The 23,875-nt window shown below is 54.4% G+C and overlaps 9 protein-coding genes across 9 annotated transcripts; 6 read left to right on the top strand and 3 right to left on the bottom strand.

Annotated features, from left to right (window-relative positions):
• Nucleotides 1-909: 909 nt before the first annotated feature.
• CCM_07583 (GAL10 bifunctional protein) lies at nt 910-2,232 on the top strand (the record flags this gene model as incomplete). The annotated part of the gene is made up of 4 exons (XM_006672724.1): nt 910-938; nt 1,028-1,262; nt 1,324-1,774; nt 1,829-2,232. 4 exons carry the CDS (start codon nt 910-912, stop codon nt 2,230-2,232), a joined length of 1,119 nt encoding a protein of 372 aa, XP_006672787.1.
• Nucleotides 2,233-2,460: 228 nt separating this feature from the next.
• On the bottom strand, nt 2,461-3,535 carry CCM_07582 (quinone oxidoreductase; the record flags this gene model as incomplete). The annotated part of the gene is made up of 2 exons (XM_006672723.1): nt 2,461-2,718; nt 2,798-3,535. The coding sequence occupies 2 exons, from the start codon at nt 3,533-3,535 to the stop codon at nt 2,461-2,463; spliced, it is 996 nt and encodes a 331-aa protein (XP_006672786.1).
• A 1,538-nt stretch (nt 3,536-5,073) lies between these two features.
• Nucleotides 5,074-7,284, top strand: CCM_07581 (metallopeptidase MepB; the record flags this gene model as incomplete). Its single annotated transcript, XM_006672722.1, has 3 exons — nt 5,074-5,805; nt 5,856-6,955; nt 7,017-7,284. 3 exons carry the CDS (start codon nt 5,074-5,076, stop codon nt 7,282-7,284), a joined length of 2,100 nt encoding a protein of 699 aa, XP_006672785.1.
• A 3,856-nt stretch (nt 7,285-11,140) lies between these two features.
• Nucleotides 11,141-12,638, top strand: CCM_07580 (phosphatidylinositol transporter, putative; the record flags this gene model as incomplete). The annotated part of the gene is made up of 3 exons (XM_006672721.1): nt 11,141-11,340; nt 11,403-11,544; nt 11,634-12,638. 3 exons carry the CDS (start codon nt 11,141-11,143, stop codon nt 12,636-12,638), a joined length of 1,347 nt encoding a protein of 448 aa, XP_006672784.1.
• A 384-nt stretch (nt 12,639-13,022) lies between these two features.
• Nucleotides 13,023-13,664, bottom strand: CCM_07579 (magnesium dependent phosphatase; the record flags this gene model as incomplete). The annotated part of the gene is made up of 1 exon (XM_006672720.1): nt 13,023-13,664. The coding sequence occupies one exon, from the start codon at nt 13,662-13,664 to the stop codon at nt 13,023-13,025; it is 642 nt and encodes a 213-aa protein (XP_006672783.1).
• Nucleotides 13,665-14,964: 1,300 nt separating this feature from the next.
• On the bottom strand, nt 14,965-15,964 carry CCM_07578 (uncharacterized protein; the record flags this gene model as incomplete). Its single annotated transcript, XM_006672719.1, has 2 exons — nt 14,965-15,694; nt 15,747-15,964. The coding sequence occupies 2 exons, from the start codon at nt 15,962-15,964 to the stop codon at nt 14,965-14,967; spliced, it is 948 nt and encodes a 315-aa protein (XP_006672782.1).
• Nucleotides 15,965-17,181: 1,217 nt separating this feature from the next.
• On the top strand, nt 17,182-17,813 carry CCM_07577 (peptidyl-prolyl cis-trans isomerase; the record flags this gene model as incomplete). The annotated part of the gene is made up of 6 exons (XM_006672718.1): nt 17,182-17,306; nt 17,361-17,425; nt 17,479-17,539; nt 17,595-17,615; nt 17,689-17,730; nt 17,786-17,813. The coding sequence occupies 6 exons, from the start codon at nt 17,182-17,184 to the stop codon at nt 17,811-17,813; spliced, it is 342 nt and encodes a 113-aa protein (XP_006672781.1).
• Nucleotides 17,814-18,450: 637 nt separating this feature from the next.
• On the top strand, nt 18,451-21,660 carry CCM_07576 (ubiquitin-activating enzyme E1 1; the record flags this gene model as incomplete). Its single annotated transcript, XM_006672717.1, has 3 exons — nt 18,451-18,456; nt 18,532-18,896; nt 18,948-21,660. 3 exons carry the CDS (start codon nt 18,451-18,453, stop codon nt 21,658-21,660), a joined length of 3,084 nt encoding a protein of 1,027 aa, XP_006672780.1.
• Nucleotides 21,661-22,296: 636 nt separating this feature from the next.
• CCM_07575 (glutathione transferase (Gto1), putative) lies at nt 22,297-23,762 on the top strand (the record flags this gene model as incomplete). Its single annotated transcript, XM_006672716.1, has 5 exons — nt 22,297-22,485; nt 22,551-22,715; nt 22,791-23,096; nt 23,159-23,424; nt 23,483-23,762. 5 exons carry the CDS (start codon nt 22,297-22,299, stop codon nt 23,760-23,762), a joined length of 1,206 nt encoding a protein of 401 aa, XP_006672779.1.
• Nucleotides 23,763-23,875: the final 113 nt, after the last annotated feature.

Genomic DNA, 23,875 nt, shown 5'->3' with positions numbered 1-23,875 from the left:
TGCAATGTTGTGTGGCTACGCTGTCGCACAATGGTGGCTGAGGCTACCAATACCAATACTAGGTACGCTAATAACTGTCGTGCACGCTGGAAGCAGCTGGTATCACCACGGCGAACTATTGGTATGGCAGTTTAAAAAAGTTATTTTGGGCGAATATCTGAACACTCCCGGAACCTTTTGAAGATATATAAAAATCGCGATACGTTGCGACCGTCGTTGAGAATGACCACACTGCTGACCTTCCAAGGCGGTGTGCAGAAGTACATACATGGGTGAGAAGGCTCGCACAACATAGATGCAGATGACAGATGACACGCGGAGGTTTGCGGCAAGCGAGCCAATGAGAGCAATACATTATGGTCTACAGAAGACAAACCGTCTCGTCATAGGTTCATGACGATAACATGGTACCACGGTCATTGTAGCCTCGTTGTAACTACCTTGTAAGCGACAGAACCAGGTACCTACCTACCTCCTGTGATTAGTGCGCCATTAACGATTACGATAACCCGTTGACTAATTTTAGCTTCAACTGCCTGTTAATACGCCATTCCTGCAAGTGATAGCCAACTACAAACTACGGATACGTAACGAGCATTTTATCAGCATGCAGTTGGGAGTGTTGGCGTTTGGCATAGAGGGGCCACCGCTAATGATGATTGACAGGAAGCGGCTGAAGCCACGTCAATGTTCCCTGTAACTGGCTGAGTAACCCCTGTAGCCCACTACTGAGCCCCTGCAACCACTTTATTTTGCTGCCCCCCAAACAAGAGCCTGCCACTCATAAAGCTGCCCCTCGCCACCCCACCTTCCACCACATCAGGCTCCTGTCTCGCCCTTTTGTTGTTCATTCCTTTTCTTCTGCAACGCCCATTCTGCTCTGCATCTTTCGTACGCAATACGACAACCATGCCTGTTGGAACTGTCCTCGTTACCGGGTAAACAATGGCCTTTCTTCCTGTGGCCGGCCCCTCTCAGACGCGCCGGCGCAAACACCGCAGCATGGCGGGGCTAACCATTGTCGCAGTGGCACCGGCTACATTGGCTCCTTTACCACCTTGACCCTCCTCGAAAACGGTTACGATGTCGTCATTATCGACAACCTCTACAACTCGTTCGAAAATGTGCTCGATCGCATTGAGAAGCTCTGCGGACGCCGCCCTACCTTTTACAAGGTTGACTTGACCGACGAAAAGGCCATCGACGTCGTGTTGGACAAGCACCCTGAGATCGACTCTGTGATTCACTTCGCCGCCCTAAAGGTATGCGAAGATATTGCCAATATGCCTATGCGCATTCCATGGCTAACTAGATACATCCTAGGCTGTTGGCGAGTCCGGCGAGATCCCTCTCGAGTACTACCGTGTCAACGTCGGTGGCAGCATCAACCTGCTGCGCTCCATGACCCGCCATAATGTCTCTAGCATCGTCTTCTCCTCCTCTGCCACAGTCTACGGCGATGCCACCCGATTCCCCGACATGATTCCCATTCCAGAGCACTGCCCGATTGGCCCTACAAACACCTACGGCCGCACCAAGTCCACCATTGAGGACGTCATTACCGACCACGTCAACGCTGAGCGCAATAGGCTGAAGAAGGAGTGCAAGCCCTTCGAGCAGTGGAACGGTGCTCTTTTGAGATACTTTAATCCCTGTGGCTCCCACCCCAGCGGTATTATGGGCGAGGACCCCCAGGGTGTCCCGTACAACCTGCTGCCTCTGCTTGGTCAGGTTGCCACTGGCAAGCGCGAGAAGCTCCTCGTCTTTGGTGATGGTATGTAGCTGCACAAGCAGTCCCGAAGTAATCATATACTTACGATTTTATCAGACTATTCTTCTCGCGATGGCACTGCCATTCGCGACTACATCCACGTCATCGACCTTGCCAAGGGACATCTCGCTGCCCTGCAGTACCTTCGCGACAACAAGCCTGGTGTCAAAGCCTGGAACCTCGGATCCGGACGCGGCAGCACCGTCTTCGAAATGATCAAGGCCTTTAGCACTGTTGTTGGTCGCGATCTCCCGTACGAGGTTGTTGCCCGGCGCCAGGGCGATGTCCTCGATCTCACTGCCAATCCTACGCTTGCGAACCAGGAACTCAAGTGGAAGACCGAGATGCCTTTGGAAAAGGCATGTGAGGACCTATGGCGTTGGGTCAGCAACAACCCCCAGGGCTACCGACAGGAGCCCCCGGCTGAGCTGCTGAACGCCGTCCAGACACCCAAGGCCTAGATAGGGTGATTTCATAAAACAGAAGATCAGAAAGACTACACAAGCGAAACAATCTAAAGAAAGATAGAATCAGGCTAATGACAGAATGGAAGGGACGAAATGGTATCAAAAGCGCCAGAATTCGCAGAGCAAATTAATATTGAAGACAAGGGCATAGTCGCACGCTTGCTCGACGGCTGTCAACTCGCATTATATCGTGTCCTTTTCATGCTATTGCAAATAAATAATCTAGCTGATCTTAATCAGAAGCTTGCCGACCGTCTTTCGGCTCTCAATGTCTGCGTGCGCCTTGGCCACGTCCTTGAGGTCATACGTGCCGTGCTGGAGCACCTTCAGCTTACCGGAGCGAACAAACTCAAACACCTCACCAGCGTACTTTTCCAGAGCTTCATGTTCCTTGATGTATGCAAAGACAATGGGGCGGGAGAGTCTGACGTTTTTTGGGCCGAGCGTAGATCGAATATCAAAAGGCTCAACGTTGCCCGACTGCATGTCTGGGTTAGTTCATTCTCCTTTATCTTGAGAGCTGCGAGCACAGAAAAAAAAAGGTAAAGCAAAGACTTACGGCATTTCCAAGCATCACTAAGCTGCCTCCCACAGCAATAATCTCCAGGTCCTTGTGGAAAGTGGCCTTGCCAACGCCGTCGTAGATGCTGTCGGCGCCGTGGCCGCCGGTAATCTCATTGACCTTGGCGACCCAGTCGTCATTGGAGTTGATGACGTGGTCGGCGCCGAGATCCTTGACAATCTTGAGCTTCTCCTCGGAGCTTGCCGTGGCAATGACCTTGGCGCCGAGTCCCTTGAGCAGCTGCACGAGCAGCGAGCCGACGCCGCCGGCAGCCGCGTGCACAAACGCCCACTCGCCGGCCTGGGTGAGCCCCGCGCGGCGGATAAAGGTCCATGCCGTGAGGCCCTGGAGGTAGACGGCGACGGCGTCCTCGACGGTGACACCTGCGGGCACGGCGATGGCGGACGTGGCCTTGACGGTGGAGTACTCGGCGTACGTGCCGGTGCCGTTCATGTAGACGACGGTGCTGCCGACGGCGTGTGGCACGGCGACGGCGGACCCGACAGCGACGACTTCACCGGCGCCGTCTTGCCCGAGGATGCGCGGAAAGGCCGGCGACGGGTACTGGCCAGAGCGGAAGTAGGTGTCGATGAAGTTGACGCCGGCCATGCGGTTGCGCACGAGGATCTCGTCGGGCTGCGGCTGCGGCACGGGCACGTCGGTGTACTGGAGCACCTCGGGGCCGCCATTCTTGGCAATGGAGACGGCCTTCATGGTGGCGGGGACGGGAGCCATGGTGGGAGGATGGGAGTGAAAATGGCGGCGTGAGTAGAATATGGGAGAGGATGAGAAGAGGGGAGATGGAGTCGCGTGAGGTTGTTTGAGAGGGTGATGTCGTGCTTGGTAATGGACAGCTGGTGATGGTGGGGTAATGAGTAGCGAAGCTCCAGAGTTGGAGTGCGGGGGACACTTGGGCGCGCAGCGGGTGCAGAATTGACGCAGCATGTGCGCAAATATAGAAGGGATTGGCAAAGGCTTTTGGGAAATTCTGTTGAGTTGATTGGGTCTAAGGGATTGGTTCCTGTCTTGTGAGTGTCTGTTTTGTTATTGGTTCCCCAAACAAGTTGCCGTTCGCGGAGGCTCGTCCTGGTCGGATTTATAAGCAAAACCTCAATGACACAACAACTCCTCAGATAACATGTCAATCAAAAGCTCCTAGAGGCCCTTTCTTGGCTAGACACGAAAATAAAATGGAACTCTAACTCTCCTACATCAACGGAATTTTAGCTCCAGCAGAGCATGAAGGCCCGAAGTGTTGAATACCATAGGCCAAGATTACTCCGAAATTTATTCCCTTTCAACTTTTAAGCTCGATTATAATCACGGTATCAATCTCCGCATCAACGACCTGCTGAGGGTTCTTTGGAATAAAAGTATACAACTCCAGGTGCCGCCGACGCTGGACTTTTGCTGGCGGAGCAGTGTGGCTAGTATGCAGCTGGATGAGAGTTCATCCGCCTCTAACGATCATATATAGTTTGCACTATGTAACTAGTTTAGAATTAAGAATGACAGTCATCCAAAAACTCCGCGCGGCGCCCGGCTCGGGCCCTGAAGCCGAAGGAAGGCCCACCCGCGATAACGTTTGATGCGTACTCTTGAGGTAGAGAGCAACGAAGTGTTGTCTTTCCGTAGCCCTCCGTTTAGTAAATTAATTTCTGTCCAATATGGGAGTGGGGTTTCAGGGTCTCGGCCGTTTGCCGCACCTACCCATGGTCTACTCTATGGTACCTTGCTGCATCTCCTGTCCTTCACAAAATAGGAAGGAGGATTAGCGTGTCTGCTTCCCAAACAAAGGTCCCTGGATATGTCGCGTGTGATGCCCGGCCGTTGAAGTACGTTAGATTGCAGCCTGATTCACCTGATGCCAACTACCTAGTACCTATGTAGGTAGGAGGTACTAGGTAGTTGGGTAGGTAGGTAGTCAGAACCCAATCGACATGATTTTCCAGTTGCCGGTCTTGGACTATATAAGCATATTTGCAGTCTGTAGATGGGGGAATCTGAAGTGGTTTTCACTAATATGATATCCTTGCATTTTCAAATAAAATGTGGTGCAGCGCCCAAGGCTGCGTAGTATGATAATTACACCATTGCCCCGCGATCCAGCCTCCTCCTCACCCCGCCTCCCTCTGCCCCGCACATTGAAAGGCCACTTCGTCAGCCAGCATTTCACCAGCTGCAAACATAAAAATCGTTTTTGTTTCACCTCTTCCTCTTCCATCGTCGTACTCTCAGAGTTTTCCAGGACAAAATCTCGATATTACTAAACCATGGCCGCTGTGACGCAGAACACGCCCCCGCAGGCGCCGCCGCTGTTCAACCACACTCCCGAGTCCATCACCAGCTGCGCCGAGGAGCTCGCTACCCGCGCCAAGGCCATCATTGACAAGGTCGTTGCAGAAACCACTGTCGAGAACGCCACGTTTGAGAATACGCTCAAGCCTATCCTCCTAGAGGACAACCTTACTGATCCCATATCTGGCGTCATCTGCTTCTACCACTATGTCAGCCCCGACGCTGCCCTCCGCGAGGCCTCCATCAAAGCTGAGGAGAAGCTTTCGAAACTAGCTGTCGAGCTGCGCATGCGCGAGGATATTTTCCAGCGTGTCAACACCATCTACCAGAACCGCGAGGCGGCCGGCCTGGATCCCGAGGCGCTGAACATTGTTGAGAAGGAGCACAAACGGTACAGCAACAACGGTCTCTTGCTCCCAGCCGGTGTCGCACGCGATCGTTTCAAGGAGATCCAGCTTGAACTCAGCCGTTTGACTATCGAGGCTAGAAACAACTCCAACAGCGAAACGGGCGGTATCTTCTTTACTGCCGAGGAGCTGGCTGGTGTGCCCGAGACGGCCGTCAATGTGTCTGAGCTGGAAAAGGGCACAGGCGAGAATGAGGGCAAGTTCAAGGTCGGCTTCAAGCCCAATGTGAGCGTTCCCCTTATGGAACACGCCACGCGTCCTGAGACTCGTCGCGATTACTACATTGCCAAAGAAAACAAGGTACTCGTAAATGCTCTTTTATTCCTGCATACAGGCTAATAGTAAAACAGCTCAACATCAACACTCCCCTATTCAGACAGATTCTTCTTCTGAGAGACGAGGCTGCAAGACTCGTTGGCTACCAGGACCACGCCTCGCTCAGAATCTCAGAGAAAATGGCAAAGACTGCAGAGAATGTCAACTCGTTCCTAGCAGACATGCGCGATCGTGCCGCAGTCGGCTTGGAGAAGGACGTATCCCGGCTACTCGAGCACAAAAAGGCCGAGCACGAAGCTCGCAATCTTGATTACGACGGTGAATTGTACGTCTGGGACGTGGGATACTATGAGCGCATCCAAAAAGAAAAAGAGTACAGCGTGGACGAACAGGCAATCTCCGAGTACTTTTCTCTGTGGCCGACCTTTAATGGCATGCTAGACATCTTCCAGAAGCTGTTTGGCCTGCGCTTTGAGGAGCTTGACGAGGCGGCGCGCGCCAAAGCCAGCCCGACCGGCCAAGCCGCGGACCTGACCTGGCACGCCGACGTCAACCTGTACGCCGTCTGGGAGGCCGACGCGACCTTTATGGGCTACCTGTACCTAGACATGCACCCGCGCGATCACAAGTACAGCCACTACGCCAACTTTGGCATCGGCCCGGGCTCGTCAGACAACACCGACGGCCGCCGCCGCCACCCGTTCACGACGCTCGTCTGCAACTTCCCCAAGCCGACCAAGGAGAAGCCCGCGCTGCTGCAGCACAGCGACGTGGTGACGCTATTCCACGAGCTCGGCCACGGCATCCACAACCTCGTGTCCAAGACGCGCTACAGCGCGGCGCACGGCACCAACGTGTCGCGCGACTTTGTCGAGGCCCCGTCGCAGATGCTCGAGCACTGGTGCTGGGTGCCGCGCGTGCTGCAGGTGCTGTCGTCGCGCTGGGACACCAAGGCGCCCATCTCGGACGAGCTCGTCGCCAACCTCATCCGCACCAAGAATGTCAACCGGTCCCTGTTTTACCTGCGGCAGCTCGTCTACAGCACGTTTGACATGCTCGTCCACGGCCCCAAGTCCCGCAAGGAGCTCGAGGACCTGGACCTTGCCAAGGTGTGGAACGAGCGCCGCGCCGAGGTGTCGGGCATCAAAGGGCCCGAGTCGACCGGATATAAGGCGTACGTATCCCCCCCCAAAATAGTACATCCATGTCGGTCAAGGCTAACAGAGGCAATGCAGTCACTGGGGCGAAGGCTTCAACAATGTCGGTCACTACATTGGTGGATACGACGCCGGGTACTACGGCTACATGTACTCGGAGGTCTTCTCGGCCGACATGTACTACGCGGCGTTCAAGGCCGATCCGCTCGACTCAGAGCAAGGCCTCCGCTACCGCCACATTGTGCTGGAGCGGGGCGGCAGCCGGCCTGAGATGGACCTGCTCAAGGAGTTCCTGGGCCGCGAGCCCAACTCGGACGCCTTTTTCAAAGACATTGGCCTGGCATGAGCGAAAGAATAGACGGGGAGTGCGGTACCGGCGTTGATAGATGGGTACACGGGAGTATGTTTGCTTTGCTTGATGAGAATATTGTTCTTTGCCAAGTTGTCGTGATGACGCTGCCTGCCGATCGGCTGATGGTGTTGCAAGCATCAGGGTTGCTCAGCCGCACAATGCATGCGCCCACCGCTGTGCATATACAAGTTCCAAAATCAATTTGTAGCAAACGCGCAAGTAGTTGTCAGCCACCAATGTCTCCAATCTTACACGCCGCCTGTTTCTCGCTCGATTAGGTAAATGCCGGCCCTCTTGTTCTTCTCGGCTCGAACCACACATTTCTTTCGAAACTTTCGCAGATATCAAACTTGCTCACAATATAAATTCCCATCCGGAGGCTGGTCATTTGACCCAACAAAGACGGTCTAGTGGTCGCTGCGAAGAGGCGGGCCATCCCACCATATAAAGTCGAACCAGCCCGTTATTCCCCAATTTCGGGCATTTTCTGTGTAGTTAATAAGTTGTCTAAAATAAGACTGTTGGAATGATGGATTTTTTAATCTTGCCCAGCTCTCTCTGTTTCCGGCCATCAAAAGAAGCTTCGTGAAGCTGCTGCCGCCGTTCCTAGGTCTGGGCATCAGATTCAATCTCATATTTCTCTATATTAAGATACGCTAATAATTTGTCTGCACGACAGTGCGGATATATAAACGAGAACAATTCATAGTCTATTGAAATCATTTAAAGCAATGCAGCTGACGATCTCTTCATGCTGACAGTGACGCCACCAAGCTCCTTGGCTAGTGTTGTGTGTAGGTACCTTGCTGACTGCCTTTGCTGACCGTGCCTCAACAAGCACCAATAGCGCCACCAGTCAGGCATCATGTACTGACTCATATACTGAATGTTACGTAAACATTGTTAAAGGCGGGAAGCAGGTCGTACAAAGCGCCTCACGATCCGGCGTATTACCCGAAAGCGCATCGGCCGGATGCCCAACAAACCCATCGCATATTGCACGTGCTGCAGCACCCGTCTGGAACCCGCCTACGCCAAGATACTCTGGACAATGAAAGCTCAAGTCGTGCCTGCATGCAAGGCACAGCTCGGAACTTGTGCTCGGGTTGAGCAATGGCCGAAGAGAAAAACGGGCGTCCTCGCAAGAACTCTATAGCCAAAGGCACTCATGACAATGGCCTGGTTTCTTCTTTGTGCATGCAATAATTCTTCACAGGAGGCCGGAATAGGGAATGATTCTCTCGGAAGGTCGGACCTCGACTTGTTCGGAGCGTCGACTTGATTCCCCCACACTTCCGCAAAGCGCGCCGCCTTACTTGCTCAGCTTCTGACATTGGGTCGTCGGGGACCGCCAGCAGACAAAGTCCCCGAGGCCAAACAGGGGCCCCCAAGTTCCCACAGCCCTACCGCAGACTCTAGACCGATCAAGGTTGGCATATGCCAAGCGTAATGGGGTGAGAACGCTGCCGTCGCTGGCTGAGCTTCAACACTCTAGACGGCGGTTATCCTATTCCAGTGCTAGGTCTTACTGTTTCTCGCATGGGCTGCGCTGATGTTGATCCAAGTTGAAGAAGATGGAGCGAAACAGAGAACTGCCGACATGGAGTCTAGAAGAGTCTGTAGCAGAGGCCGAGATGGTTGACCATTTCGGCTGAGTAGCATCTCAGTCGGAGGGCATGGAAAGAGCAAGTAAAAGCTTGACGTGGAGGCTCGATAGTTTTCTACAAAGCCTCCGCCTTTCCCTCATTTTTCAATTCAGTCTCGTAGTCTCAGACACAGCTTCTCCGAACAGTCAACTCAACCCACAAGCTTTCTACCCCCGTTCTACCTTTCAAGACTCACCATGGTCACCACCGCGCTCCTCCTCGCGGCGCTGTCCGCCTACGCCACCGCCACTCCGGTCGCCTCGGCCCCCGCTCCGGCGTCGACCCAGTGGACAGGTCTCAAGATTGCGCCGTCGGCCATCAACTGGGACGGCATCGACGCCAAGGCGTTCCACGACCCGGCCAACTGGCACCAAGACGCCAGCAACGAGACGGCCGTCACGGAGCGCGTGTCGGCCAACCCGGGCGGCGGCGGCGCATCCGCCAAGGGCGAGTTCAGCGTCCTCGGGGGCGCCTGCGACCAGGGCAACTGCCCCGACTACAACGCCGGGTTCGACCTCGTGTACACGTTTACGGCGGTGCCGCTGCCGCCGGACCCGGGCTGCCCCGGGTGCCCGCCGCTGACCATCTTCTCGTCCAACTCGGACGTGCGCGTCAACGACTGCGGGCAGTGCCTGCGCAAAAAGGTCGGCAGCAGCCTCGGCGGCGAGGTGCCCGGCGGCTGCTACGACTTCAAGGCGTGCGGCCGCGACCAGGTCATCTGCGTGGACCCGGGCAAGCGCCGCGCCCACCGCATCTGGAAGGACAAGGGCCACAAGACGTGCTACAACATGAAGGTCGAGTACCTTGGCGGCTGCGGCTTCGTCAAGTCCCGCATCATTGTCCACCCCGACGGTGAGACTGCGTGTAACTGGTAAATGGGCTGGTTGCTAGCGGGCAGGCGCGGGCCAAACGTCAAGTATGGATCAAATTTTGAGGGATTCGAGGAAGGTGTCTAGTTATAGTAGATCGGTTTTGAATAGAAAGAGTCGTTGCCTATCCAAGTTCATTGTAAGCCCCAACACAATTGAAACAGGCCACCTTGACAGAAAGCTGTTGCAAAGTCTTAATTTAAAAAATTTTCAAGCAATTGACAGGTAGTGTTGCACTCTATAGAGGCTGTCAAGTCAACTGGTTGGGATGCTGTGGCACGCGATGCAACCTAAACTCACTCCATGCTCTCATGTTTGCGCGGGAAATTTCCTGCTCAGCAAGCGATGGATTTTCCCGGACAATTGTATTTATGCTTGCTTTTCCACTGGTGAGCTGTCAGCCCATGTCTACTCTTCAATCCTGTCGTCAGTGACGTGTTGGTGGATCTACGCCGATTTCAATAGGGCGGAAAGTTTCATCCGAAGTACATCTTCAAGCTTTTCCAGTAACATCCAGAGAAGCAACAAGTCAGAAGTCAAAAGGCTTGTTCCGGTAAATCCGCAGATTTAGAGTTTTGGAGTGTCTCGTGCCTGAGCCTGCTAGGGCTGGGCAAGCCACCAGACGCAGTCGTCCGTGATAAGTGAGCGACGACGTTCCGACTCATCCGATTAGCAAACCAAACGATTGTCTTGTTCATTTTGATGAATTTCTTCTCCTTCTTGCTCGTTCGGATACTTGGGTAACTGGCTTTGTTGTTAGCAATCGGTCAGCCGCTCCAGCCCTGTAATCCCGCTAAAAGCGGCCACAACGGCCCCCTGCGGCGGCCAACAGCACCGCTGGAAAGTGCGGCGATCCACAGCGGACCTTGGGGAAACCTTGGCGGACATTATTCAGCCCCGATGCCCGATCCGCAGCGGCCGTGACTCTTGATACTAACCCAGCAAATTTCTCGCTGACACAATGAATTAGTAAACAGGCCGGATCCCCGTTCAATCAACCCCTACTTATCCTCTAGACGGTTATTGTAAGCGGATGCCAAGTACCCAGCCTTGTATGCTAGCCTCCGTAGCCCTCCGCCGCCCCCACCTCATTACGGTTGCAACGGTAGCCGCCGGACCTCTCGTCATTTTTCCCTGGTGCTTGCTCTTCCACCTCGTCTCTCCTCCCTCCTTGCTCATCTGCTGGACTAATTTTCATTTTTATTTTATTTTTTGCTACAAGCAGTTGGAATACCTGCGAGGACCTCTTTTCTCTCGTAATTTCCCCAGCACCCCTCTATCCCGTCTGCATTGCTCTCCCCTTTGCTTGCTCTCCGCCGTTTGCTGCTCTCCGCAATGGCGTCCCTCGACGCACCGCCCGTCTCGCGCGTCAAGTCCTCGGCCTCGACCGCCAGCGCCTTCAACTATCCCCACGGCCACCTCAACTCGCTGAGCGACCAGCAGGAAGAGGCCCTGCAAAAATTCAAGGCCGTCCTCGAGGAGCGCGGCGTTTGGAAGCGCGGGCCCCCACCATCGCACAATGACCAGACACTACTGTACGTCGAAACGGACACTATCGCAGAGGACGCAAATGCAGCTGACACGGTGCGATTTCTAGTCGCTATCTTCGCGCTCGGCGCTGGATCGTGCAGGATGCCTACGCGCAGTTCAAGGACACCGAGGACTGGCGCGCCGCCAACGAGCTCGACGTCCTCTACGAGACCATCGACCTCGACGCCTACGAGGAGTCTCGCCGCCTCGTGAGTCGCCCCAGCACCAGACCGGATATCCCGGAAATTACGCTTTGACCCGTGATGCAACACTGACACGTCCCTCCCCCCTCTACCAGTACCCTCAATGGACCGGCCGACGCGACCGACGCGGCATCCCGCTCTACGTCTTTGAGATCCGCACGCTCGACAACAAGACCGTCGCCAACTACGAAAAGAATGGCGCCAAGTCCAACTTTTCCCAGGCGCGGTCCGACGGCAAGACGCCGCCCGGCCTGATGCGCCTCTTTGCGCTCTACGAGAACCTCACGCGCTTCAGCCAGCCCTTTGCCACGCAGCTCACCGACCGCGAGAACCCGGCGACGCCCATCACGCTGAGCACCAACATTGTCGACGTCTCCGGCGTGGGTCTCAAGCAGTTTTGGAACCTCAAGGCGCACATGCAGGCCGCGTCGCAGCTCGCCACCGCGCACTACCCCGAGACGCTCGACCGCATCTTCATCATTGGCGCGCCCTTCTTCTTCAGCACCGTCTGGGGCTGGATCAAGCGCTGGTTCGACCCCATCACCGTGTCCAAGATCTTCATCCTCGCCCCGCACGAGGTCCTGCCCACGCTCGAGGCCTTCATCGAGAAGCGCAACGTGCCCAAAAAGTACGGCGGCGACCTCGACTACACCCCTGGCCAGCTCGGCATCCCCGACCCGGCCTGGGACGGCGTCGTCGCCTGGGAAGCCGGCTACACGTCGTTTCCGACCGGCCCCCTCGTCTGGGAGGACGTCGACGGCCAGCCGGGCCGCCTGCAGTGCGTCGCGCTCGGTTCCAAGGGCGGCAAGCCCCGGCGGGAGCGCATCTGCACCATCCCCCGCACGTGGTCGCCGCCCGCGACCGAGACGACGACGGCGAATGGCTCTGCGATAGGGACGCCCGCCGCGCACGCGGACAACGAGGCCGCACCCGCCGCGGGGCAGGCCACGGAGCAGAAATCGCCAGAGTCGTTTCGCACGGCAGACACGCAGGTCGATGCCCAGGTCGACAACAGCGCTGACGCCCTCGAGAAGCTTGCCATTGACGAGAAGAAGCCTATCGCTCAGCCCACCTCGGTCCCGGCTCAAGTAGCTGTGTAGTGGAGCGACGATTTGGACAACTGCGCATCTGCTTCCAATTTTTGAATACTGGGGGAACGACGGCTATTTATGCATGCGCTGCTATTGGATAGCAGCAGACGGGCATCGACGTTTGGTCTTGGCCTTACTACATACCACATTTTCTTTCATTTTCTTTGCATTTATTGTTTCATCTTTATATACCACCAGAACGGTCCTAGGGCCAACCTTTGCATTTATCCACCTATATAGATGTACATGATATACATGACTGCTTCTCTATCCCGTCTTGGCCTCTAATACTGCCTGTCCGTGTGCCGTGTTAAACATTCTAGTCCCGAAAAACAATAAGTCTATTTCCCATTTGCCGTGCGTCTCATAATCATATCCCTTCTCCCACCCATTCTAGTTATTCTTGTGTCCCCTTCTCTTGCGCCACTCCTCGACGCCCTTTTCAATCTCGGCCCACGACACGCCGTCGCGCACCAGCCTCATTGTCAGCCCGAGCTTCTCCGTCTCCAAGTTCCTGCTCTCGTCGTCGAAGAAGAGCATGTCCTCGTACGCCACGCCCGTGCGCCTCTGCAGCGTCTCAAAGTGCCGTATCTTGCTGCCCGGGTAAATCTCCATGCCCGCGTCAAACACGTCGCCGGCGCGGCGCGGCGCCTTCTGGCCCGGCACGTGCAGCATCTTGAGCAGGTCCCGCGCAATCGCCGTCGCCGAGGTGCGCGAGGCGACGCCCAGCTTGATCGGCGCCGAGGCGCCCCGCGGCAGGTGCTGCAGGATCGAGGGCACGTCGTCGTAAAAGGCAAACGACTCGCCGTAGCGGTCGGTGGCTGCCGTGTGCGCCGCGTTGGCCTTGAGCGGCGGCGTCGGGTGCGTGTCCACCCAGTACGGCCACAGCGTGTAGTCGAGGTCGAAGACCATGAGCCGCGGCAGGGGCAGGCTCGGGTCGGCCAGGGACGCCGGCACGCCGCCGTCGGTGGGGGAGCGGGGAGTGGCACTGTTGGTGGCCGACTCGGAGGTGCCGCTGCGGGAGAGCTTGGGCATGCTGGATGGTGCTGGGGAGGGTTGTGGGCGATGGTGAGGGAATGAAGAGCGGTTGGGTGAGTGAGTGTGTGAGTCGATGTGGTGAACACAGCTATTAAGCGCTATTCTTGGGGATAGGAAGCGCTGCTTACTAAGCTACAGTGGTGTTTCTGGTGGCCACGCTCATCACGGTTAAGATACACAAACGTTGTACTGCAGCGCTTCTCAAGAGTGAGGGGGTTGTCGAATAAAGAAGTCGAGCCCTGGCGCTAGCTCAGAGCTTCTGTAATTACTCTGATAAATTAAATTCCAGTCTGGTATCCGTGTTCTACTTGAACATGGCGGGCAACACACTGCACTTGATGAATGACGGAGCCATCGCAGCGGCTTCTGTCTTGCCAGCCGCCCACAACCCAGGGGCCCGCCAGCACGTTTCCCAAGTTCGGAAAGCTCGATTAGCAAGCATGGCTGGGAATTATTCTGTTTATGGTGTTGATTTTGAAGAGCGCGCTGCCGTCATCGTCGGCCAAAACGGAACCTCGTGAGACGGACGAAGTCAAGGGTCAGGTTACGGCTATCTGGCCCGGCTCAACAACATTTCATCGCGACTTGTCTTTTACCGAGTCGATCGTGAAGACGACATCTCCAGAGACCCGCGGTCTATGGCGTAACCCTAACATTAAAAAAGGCTTGCAATATCATGTTTGTTAAACCGCAGTATGAAGTCTTTCAGACTTACAGAATTTACAACACCAACAGAATTTCTTCGAAGAGAAGCAGGCATCCTCTAGCCAGCGTCCTTCTTCGCCAGTCTGAAGTCCCATGATGCACGTGGAGGCCCACGGAGATACATTGCGCAGCCAAGATTATGCTCAATATTGGGTATTCTATTCTGAAATTTTTAATGTTGCGGTATCCATGTGTGCTCCTTAAACCCTTAGTAACACTCTTCCGCGAACGTGGCTCTCAATCTGCTCTGGAATTCCCAATCGATGCCAGTACCCCTACCAGTACCATTGACTGGTGTGTGCCGCATGTCATTTTACATGCGACTATTTCACCTTCTTCGAGGCAAAAATGGCGAAACTGGCTTGCGGCGTATAACTATTCTTCGAGGTGTTTGAGGCATTGGGGCCAAGTCGGCCTTGCTAGGTGACGGCCCACCAAGCTCGTCTTCAGAAGTCGGCGTGCCGCAGCGCCTTTTTCCGTCATCATTTGGCTCCCTCTCTGGGCTTTTGGTCGCTTTTCTCTTTTTCGTTGGCGATGATTTATCAGGAGATGGAGTCCTATCGGCGTTAGAGTTCAAGCTGTGCGCCTGGTCCTACTGCGGCAGAAGCTCTCTCTGCCCCGGATACTGCTGCATAATTTCCTCGGCCAGCCCCATAAGGTTATGCTTGAACTTTCCAATCGGGCTCAAAGACCTTGCCGGTACCAGCAAGTTTCTGGCAGATGATGACAGCTCGAATTTGTTCCGCGAAACTTGTTTAGCTGGCCCTTGCGGAGTGAGAGCTTCCACGTCTTGAACCTCTTTTGCAGAGAGGCACCAGTTCACGGGCGAGCCGAGTATCATCACCTTTCCTAGCGCTTGAAACTTCTCCAGCAAGTATTGAGTGTATGCCTCCAGCATATTGTTGACAGCGTGCGGGCTTTTGTGCGGGAAGCAACGGAGGTATCGGTCTCTGGCCCGGACAAACGCAAGAACAAGGTCCCTGGTGATGCTGAGAGGCAGTTTGCCTCCCTTCTCTTGTCCGACGCTATTCCAAAACTCATCGGGTCCTCTTGTTACCAATACTTCCCACAAGCAATTGCTTGCAAGCATGAGATGCGTCAGACAACGCTCTGCTGCGACCGGGCCGGACGGAGCCTCCGAGTGCAACGCATCGATGATACCGTTATCGCGCTTCTCGCGGCCAGTCATTGGCTTCCCGTCTAAGAAGCAAAAGCCGCGGATGTTTCTTAGCCGAGTTTTGATGAGCTCTCGCATCTCTAACGACTCGTCGTCGGCGAATGTCATTATTGCGTCGTCGCGGTAGAGTAAGACTTCTGAAGGGCTTGGAATATAAGGACAGGCTTGAGGCCTTCTTATAGATGTTCTATGCATACATAGAATTAAAAACGACGGCAGACTTTGATTCCAGGACGATGCAGCAAAGGACGGAGGGGTGTTTGAGAGAGGCGGCGGACGGATTGGCCTGCGCTGTTTGCTGGCCTAACAATGTGAGGTGCGTGGCAGCTGGCAGCTGGCTGGCAAGAGCGGACAGCTGGCATTTGACACTGGTCATGCGATGACTGTTCAGTTCATGTGACTTTCCAAGTGTCATTTACGCTCTGGGTATTGTTCTGTTGTTTTATGTATTCCTCATGCTGCTATTAATCCGTCTTCGCTGGTTGTTTGCTTCTGTTGATATCGACAATCTCACCACCTTCTCTCTAATTGTTGGTACTCTCCTGTCTCCCCGCTTCGGACGTTGGTACTACTATCAGGTGTGTTTTCTGCCCAGAAGTTGTCAATATCGCTAGATGTACGTGCGTCTGGTAACTCTTGAACGTGTATTATCCGCTCTCAGAAGTTCGTTTCCCGCCAAAGACCCCGCATCGACGCAAGGCTGCGTCATATTGTAGTTACCCCACGATTCACAGAGAGACTTTTGTGCTGACTGCTGACTGCTGAGACAACAGCGCCAAGCTGGAAAACATCGCGCTCGTAAAATTAAGTGCCTCAGCTCGTTGTGGCTTCAAAGCCTCGCTGATGCATCTCCGGCGGCTGGTGCAGGGTAGGTAGTTTGCGGCGACGGCGCTTCAGCGCGTCGAGCGAGGCACGCGAGGGCGAAACTGGTAGAACTGGGAGCAGCAACACGCGGCCCGACAAACAAATCCTCGCTGCAAACCGTCTAGCAAATCCATCCCACTGCGCGCTCAACTGTGCGAGGCACCTGTTTCGGCTGCAAATCGTGACAGGGTACGGAGTACAAACAAAATACATGCGAGGTACTTGTTCTACTGCACGAAATGGGGCTGCAGCAAACCGCCCTGCAGCGCATCCACGAGTTGCTAGGGTATTGCGCCATTGTATTTTTGGCAGCGGAGCCACATTTACAAGGTAGCACAAGCCGAGATCCAATCACGTCGCAATATTTGCCCTCCCACACGCCCTTGCCTTCGTCCATTGCCTTTGGACGGCAGCTGGAGCGCTGCGAGATTTCTTGCTTGCGTGTATATACTTTGTAGCCTGTCGTACCGTCTCCCGCTCCCCGCCGGGCACCCGCTCTTCATAGCCTCATAGGCTTAATGACGACAGGGGCTCCACCCTTCTCGGCGGTACATTGGGCACGTACCAGGTACGTGCTTTTGGCTGCGCGTTTTGGTAGGCTGTCAGGTACTCTGGTACCCCTCCTGCCCCGCCATCCTGTCCCGCCATCTCAGAAGCCGCCTTTGGCTCTCACTCTTAAACCCTGCCATCGCCGCCGCTGCTTGCGCCGCGCTCTTCCCTTCTCGTTCCGATACTCTCTCAATTCTCCTCAATCCAAAATCTACCACAATGGGTGTTAGCAAGACCACTATCAAGAGCGGCTCCGGCGTCCAGCCCAAGCCTGGACAGACCGTTGTCATCGAGTACACGGGCTGGTTGAAGGACACCAGCAAGCCCGACAACAAGGGTAACAAGTACGAGCTTTACAAACCCCGCATTTGACCTTTCTGACCGAATCTCTCCTCTAGGTTTGACTCCTCTGTCGGCCGCGGTGACTTTGAGGTCAAGATTGGTGTTGGCCAGGTTATTCGAGGTGAGCCCAACGCTGTCAACCAACTGCGTGCCAAAACGCTAACACAGCTCTAGGCTGGGACGAGGGTGTTCCTCAAATGCAGGTTGGCGAGAAGGCCACCCTGGACATTAGCAGGTATGTCTACTGCAACCCCCAAGCGAGAACCCCCCAATACTAACCCGGTCTCTAGCGATTTTGGATACGGTGCTCGGTAAGCTCCAGGCTTGATTGCTCACGCCAGCTCGCTCCGTTTCTATGCGATACTAACCTCTTTGTCTATGCAGCGGTTTCCCAGGTCACATCCCCGCCGGGGCCGACCTGATTTTGTAAGTTGGGCGCAGCTGCTGCATAAAATTTCCGACGACTGACCACCCACTGTAGCGATGTTGAGCTCAAGAACGTCAAATAGACTGTTTCAAATTCGCCGTTTGCTTTGTCCCTAGTGGAAAATGGAGCATCGCGCCAAGTGCGCCACGAAGCCTCCTGATAAAAACGTTTATGTCTAGCTTAACAGATACAAATTGAAAAACAGTAAAACTTACAAGCGTTGGGTAGTCGTGTAATACACCTTTCTCGCCTCATGCAAACCTTGATTTCAGTTCGTCCGTAGCGCTGTCTTTCCATGTCCTTCTACACCCGCATTGCCGCCCCACTGGTTGCCTGGCACTGCCCCTCACCATCTGTCACAATCGTTTAGGGAGTTAGCTAAGCATTTGGTATGGCGAGGTGGTCCAGTCATCAAGGCAACGCAGCTCCAAACATCAACCGCAAACTTTGGACTGACCGCACACATCTCTTCTAACAAATCAACTTTACGCCCGCATCCCCCCCAAAAAACAAGATTGAGAGGCTCACAGAACACCCTTGCCTACTACTAAGCGTTCTCTCTGCAACAACCTCTCCCTCTCAGCATTCTTTGGCGGGGTAGAGCTCGACCCAGTGCTAGCTCACCAACCTTCAAGATTTCTTCCCAGCTTCCCGGCTCAGGCGCACTGGGCAAACGAAAGCTCTCCCACGGAGCAGCTCGACCAGATCAAAAACGAACCATGTCGGTAAGTCGCATTCCTCCTACTGCCCGAGCGATTCGGCCGCCACAGTCTGAGGCACGAGGCTAACCGTTCACCCAGGCCATCACCGAATCTACCTCTAAGATGCAAGTCGACGGCGCGGCTGCCGGCCAGTCCGAAATCGACGAGTCCCTTTACAGTCGCCAGCTCTACGTGCTCGGCCACGAGGCCATGAAGCGCATGGGTGCTTCTAATATCCTTGTCGTTGGACTCAAGGGCCTCGGTGTTGAGATTGCCAAGAACGTTGCTCTTGCTGGCGTCAAGAGCTTGACCATCTACGATCCCGCCCCTGTTGCCCTACGGGATCTCTCCTCCCAATTCTTTCTCACCTCCGCCGATGTTGGTAAACCCAGAGATCAAGTTACGGCCCCCAGAGTAGCTGAGCTGAATGCCTACACCCCGGTTAGGGTCCACGAGTCGCCTAGGTAAGTCGGCACCTTTGCCTTTTGCCTTGACCCATAATCTAACTTTGATAGCCTCGACGAAAACTTATCCCAATTTGATAATTACCAAGTTGTGGTTCTTACCGGCGTTCCGATCCTGTCACAAAAGCTCGTTTCCGACTATTGCCACTCCAAGGGCATCTATGTGGTCATCGCCGACACCTTCGGTCTGTTTGGATCTATTTTCTGTGATTTCGGAAAGAATTTCACGGTTGTTGACCCTACGGGCGAGACCCCCACCCACGGAATCATCGAAAGCATCGACGAGGAGGGCCTAGTCTCTGTTTTTGACGAGAGCCGACACGGTCTTCAGGATGGCGACTATGTCACATTCTCCGAGATTGAGGGGATGGAAGCCCTCAATGGCTGCGACCCCAGAAAAGTGACCGTTCACGGGCCTTATACTTTCTCCATTGGCAATGTTTCCAGCCTGGGTCAATACAAGCGTGGCGGTAACTACCAGCAAGTCAAGATGCCCGCGATTCTCGACTTCAAGAGCTATACCGACTCGGTAAAAGAGCCCGAGTTCCTCATCTCTGACTATGCCAAGTTCCTCCGTCCCGAACAGCTGCATCTTGGATTCCAGGCTTTGCATGCCTTCCAGATCGCCAAGGGCAGACTCCCCAACCCTATGGACGACGACGATGCTGCTGTTGTCATCGGTGCTGCCAAGAGGTTTGCTGAGGAAGAAAAACTCGAGCTTGAAGTGGATGAAAAGCTGCTGAAGGAGTTGAGTTATCAAGCTCTTGGTGATCTCAACCCCATGGCGGCCTTCTTCGGTGGCGTTGCAGCCCAGGAAGTCCTCAAGGCCGTCTCTGGAAAGTTTCATCCGATCAAGCAATGGATGTACTTTGACTCTTTAGAGTCTCTTCCCACCTCCATCAAGCGCACTGTTGAATCATGTAAGCCTATTGGTAGCCGCTACGATGGTCAGATTGCCGTCTTCGGTAAGGAGTTCCAGGATAAGATTGCAAACTTGAGACAGTTTCTCGTTGGCGCTGGCGCCATTGGCTGTGAGATGCTCAAGAACTGGGCCATGATGGGACTGGGATCTGGACCCAACGGCAAGATCTTTGTTACCGATAACGACTCGATTGAAAAGAGCAACTTGAACCGGCAGTTTCTTTTCAGAGCTGCCGATGTGGGTCACATGAAGAGTGACTGCGCGGCCAGAGCTATCCAACGCATGAACCCTGAGCTTCAAGACCATATTACGACGTTCCGCGACCGTGTAGGGCCCGAGACCGAAGACGTCTTCAATGCTGACTTTTGGAACGGCCTTGATGGCGTCACTAATGCCCTGGACAACGTTGAAGCCAGAACCTATGTTGACTTACGCTGCATCTTTTACCGCAAGCCTCTGCTCGAGAGTGGTACTTTGGGCACCAAAGGCAACACCCAGGTCGTCTTGCCCAACATTACCGAATCATATGCCTCCTCACATGACCCCCCTGAGAAGGAATTCCCCATGTGCACAATCCGCAGCTTCCCAAACCGTATTGAGCATACGATTGCTTGGGCCAAGGAGCACATGTTCGAGCGCTGCTTTGTCAACGCTCCTCAAACTGTTAATCTGTACTTGACCCAGCCCGGATTTTTGACCACGACGCTCCAGCAGGGCGGCAACCAGAAGGAAACACTGGAGACTATCCGTGACTACCTGACGGCGGATCGCCCCCGGACTTTCGAGGACTGCATCGCCTGGGCCAGAAATTTGTTTGAGGCTGAGTTTGCCAACAAGGTCCAGCAGCTTCTATACAACTTCCCTAAAGACTCGACAACATCCTCGGGCTCGCCTTTCTGGTCTGGAGCCAAGCGCGCCCCTGATGCCCTGAAGTTCGACCCTAACAATCCAACCCACTTTGGTTTCATTGTTGCTGCCGCCAACCTTCACGCCTTCAACTACAACATCAACCCGCTCAGCAATGACAAGGCTATTTACCTGCGCGAACTCGAAAATGTTATTGTTCCCGACTTCAACCCTGACTCGCGTGTCAAGATTCAGGCCGACGACAAGGATCCTGACCCGAACAAGGACATTCCCACGGACGATGAGGAGCTGCAGAGCCTGACAGCGTCGCTACCGTCGCCCAGCAGCCTAGCAGGCTTTAAGCTGCAGCCAGTCGACTTTGAAAAGGATGACGACTCGAACCATCACATTGACTTCATCACTGCATGCAGCAACTTGCGTGCCGAAAACTACAAGATTGAGGCTGCGGACCGCCACAAGACCAAGTTTATCGCTGGCAAGATTATCCCTGCCATTGCTACGACGACGGCTCTTGTCACGGGTCTCGTTGTTCTCGAATTGTACAAGGTTATCGATGGCAAGGACGACATTGAGCAGTTCAAGAATGGCTTCATCAACCTGGCGCTGCCCTTTCTCAGCTTCTCGGAGCCGATTGCCAGCCCCAAGGTGGAGTATAAAGGCCCCAACGGCCAGGTCGTGCTCGACAAGATATGGGACCGCTACGAGGTCAAGGATATTACCATTCAGGAGCTCGTCGACTTTTTCAAGGCTAAGGGGCTGACAGTGCTCTCGCTCAGCCACGGCGTCAGCTTCCTGTTTGGCGCGTGGATGGTGACGGCCAAGGCGCGTCTGCCGCTCAAGATTAGCGAGGCCATTCAGCAAGTCACCAAGAAGCCTGTGCCGGCGCACATGAAGGAGCTGATTGTGGAAGCGCTCGTAGAGGACGAGAATGAGGAGGATGTCGACATTCCTTATGTCAAGGTGACGCTGGAATAGGAGAAATGGAGATGAGTAAAACTACGGCCTAGACTTATATTTATGAATTTAACCATGTGTATTTCCATTACTTGTATAAGGTGCCGGTTGATGCCTGCCTTTTAGCGGCACTGTGGCGTTTCCGTTCCGCGTGCAGTTTACTCGACACTTCTCAGGCTCCATTCCCCAACACACGAGGCGCGCAATCACGCAACCGTCGTCACATCTAATGCCTTTTGACTGCGGAGGGGACACACAAGAGATTTTAAAACTGCAAGTATTCATTGAGTTGGACTTTGTACATATTTTTGAATGAGTGGAAGAATTTGAGAAACAATTTCGTCGCAATACTACTATTAGTGCATATTGGCAAGCAATTAATCAGCGACGCTAGCAATAGTGTTGGCTTTCCACTCAGCCCAATTCATCAAGACCAACCTTTTGTCAGCCATTTGAATCGACGGGCTGCTAGTAGTTTAGCGCAACCACCACCATAGCTTCTGTGATTAGGTCAGGATCTTGTCAGCTCCCTCTAATACCGGCTTTCGTCATCGAGGGCGGCGACAGCTCCGTGTACTTATATCGCCTAGGGAAGCTCACTGGAAACCCAATTCCATCTCACAACAACCACAGCCACAAAAGCAGTCCAGACTGCCAATGAATATTGCGCAGCGCAACCGTCCGACACTTATCAAACAAAGCATCCTCTTGCCCATCTCCAAGCTTGCCTCCAGCGCAGCGCCCAGCTCTACTCGCCTCCGTCACCACAGCGCGGGGTCACCTCATATCCCTCCATTGCGAGCTCCCTCATACACAGTAGCCTTTTCTACCACAGCAATCAACATGGTACGCTTCCCGTCGCACTTTTCTCTTCTTCTCGTCTAGAAACTGTCGCTAATCCAACTTGTCAGTCCAACGCCGCCAAAATCACCGACTGGGTCGACCGTAGCGACAAGTCGGGCGAGTTCAAGCGCCAGGTCAGCTCGTTCCGCGACCACATCTCGCGCGAGGCCGGCGCGCAGTATCCGCCCGAAAAGGACCGCTACCATCTCTTTGTGTCTTATGCCTGTCCTTGGGTATGTACAGACCCCCTGTCCTCTCCGACTTTCTTGCAGCCCTCCCAGCTAACAAACCCGCTCTCACCCACGCAGGCCCATCGCACCCTCATCGCCCGCAAACTCAAGGGCCTCGACAAGTTCATCACCTTTTCGGTCGTCCACTGGCACCTCGGCCAGGGCGGCTGGCGCTTCGTCACAGCGGACGAAAAGGAGCCGGGCGAGAATGTCATCCCGGATCCGATCCCCGGCCACGAGAAATTCACCCACCTGCGCGAGGTCTATTACGAGTCGGACGCCGACTTCAGCGGCCGCTTCACGGTGCCGGTGCTGTACGACAAGAAGACGAAGCGCATTGTGAATAATGAGAGCAGTGAGATTTTGCGCATTTTCGGATCTGAGGTGAGTGTTATTTTTTTGGGGCAAACTGGCAAGGGCAAAGAGACGGCTAACACCAAAAATAGTTTGACGACTTGCTGGACGAGAAGCATCGGGGCATCGACATTTACCCCGAGGCCCTCCGCGCTGACATTGAAGACGCACACAAGTGGCAGTACGACCTCATCAATAATGGCGTCTACAAGTCGGGCTTCGCGACGACGGCGCAGGCCTACGAGCACAACGTCGTCGCCCTCTTTGAGGCGCTCGACCGCGTCGAGAAGCACCTCCAAGGGCAAAAGGAAGGACCGTACTACTTTGGCAAGACCCTGACCGAGGTTGACATTCGACTGTACGACCTCTTCTCCCAACCAAATCCTCTCAAAGCATCTAAGCTAACATGTCCGCAGCTACGTCACCCTCGTCCGCTTCGACCCCGTCTACGTCCAGCACTTCAAGTGCAACATTCGCGACATTCGCTCCGGCTACCCGGCCATCCACCAGTGGATGCGGCACCTGTACTGGACGCTGCCTGCCTTCCAGGACACGACGCAGTTTGAGCACATCAAGTGGCACTACACCCGCAGCCACACCCAGATCAACCCGCTATCCATTACGCCGGTCGGTCCGCTGCCCAACATTCTGCCTCTTGAGGAAGAGGTGGCTGCTGTCGCCGCTGCGCGCAAGTAAATGTCGTGGTATAGCAAAATGAAAAATGACCTTTTTGTTTACAATGTATTTAAAAATAATAAAAACTCCAGATAAATGAACCCAATGTACTCTATACCCATACCATGAACCGC

Source organism: Cordyceps militaris (genome assembly GCF_000225605.1).
Source record: "Cordyceps militaris CM01 unplaced genomic scaffold CCM_S00006, whole genome shotgun sequence".
Classification (NCBI taxonomy): domain Eukaryota; kingdom Fungi; phylum Ascomycota; class Sordariomycetes; order Hypocreales; family Cordycipitaceae; genus Cordyceps; species Cordyceps militaris.
This window is presented reverse-complemented; position numbering and strand designations above follow the sequence as displayed.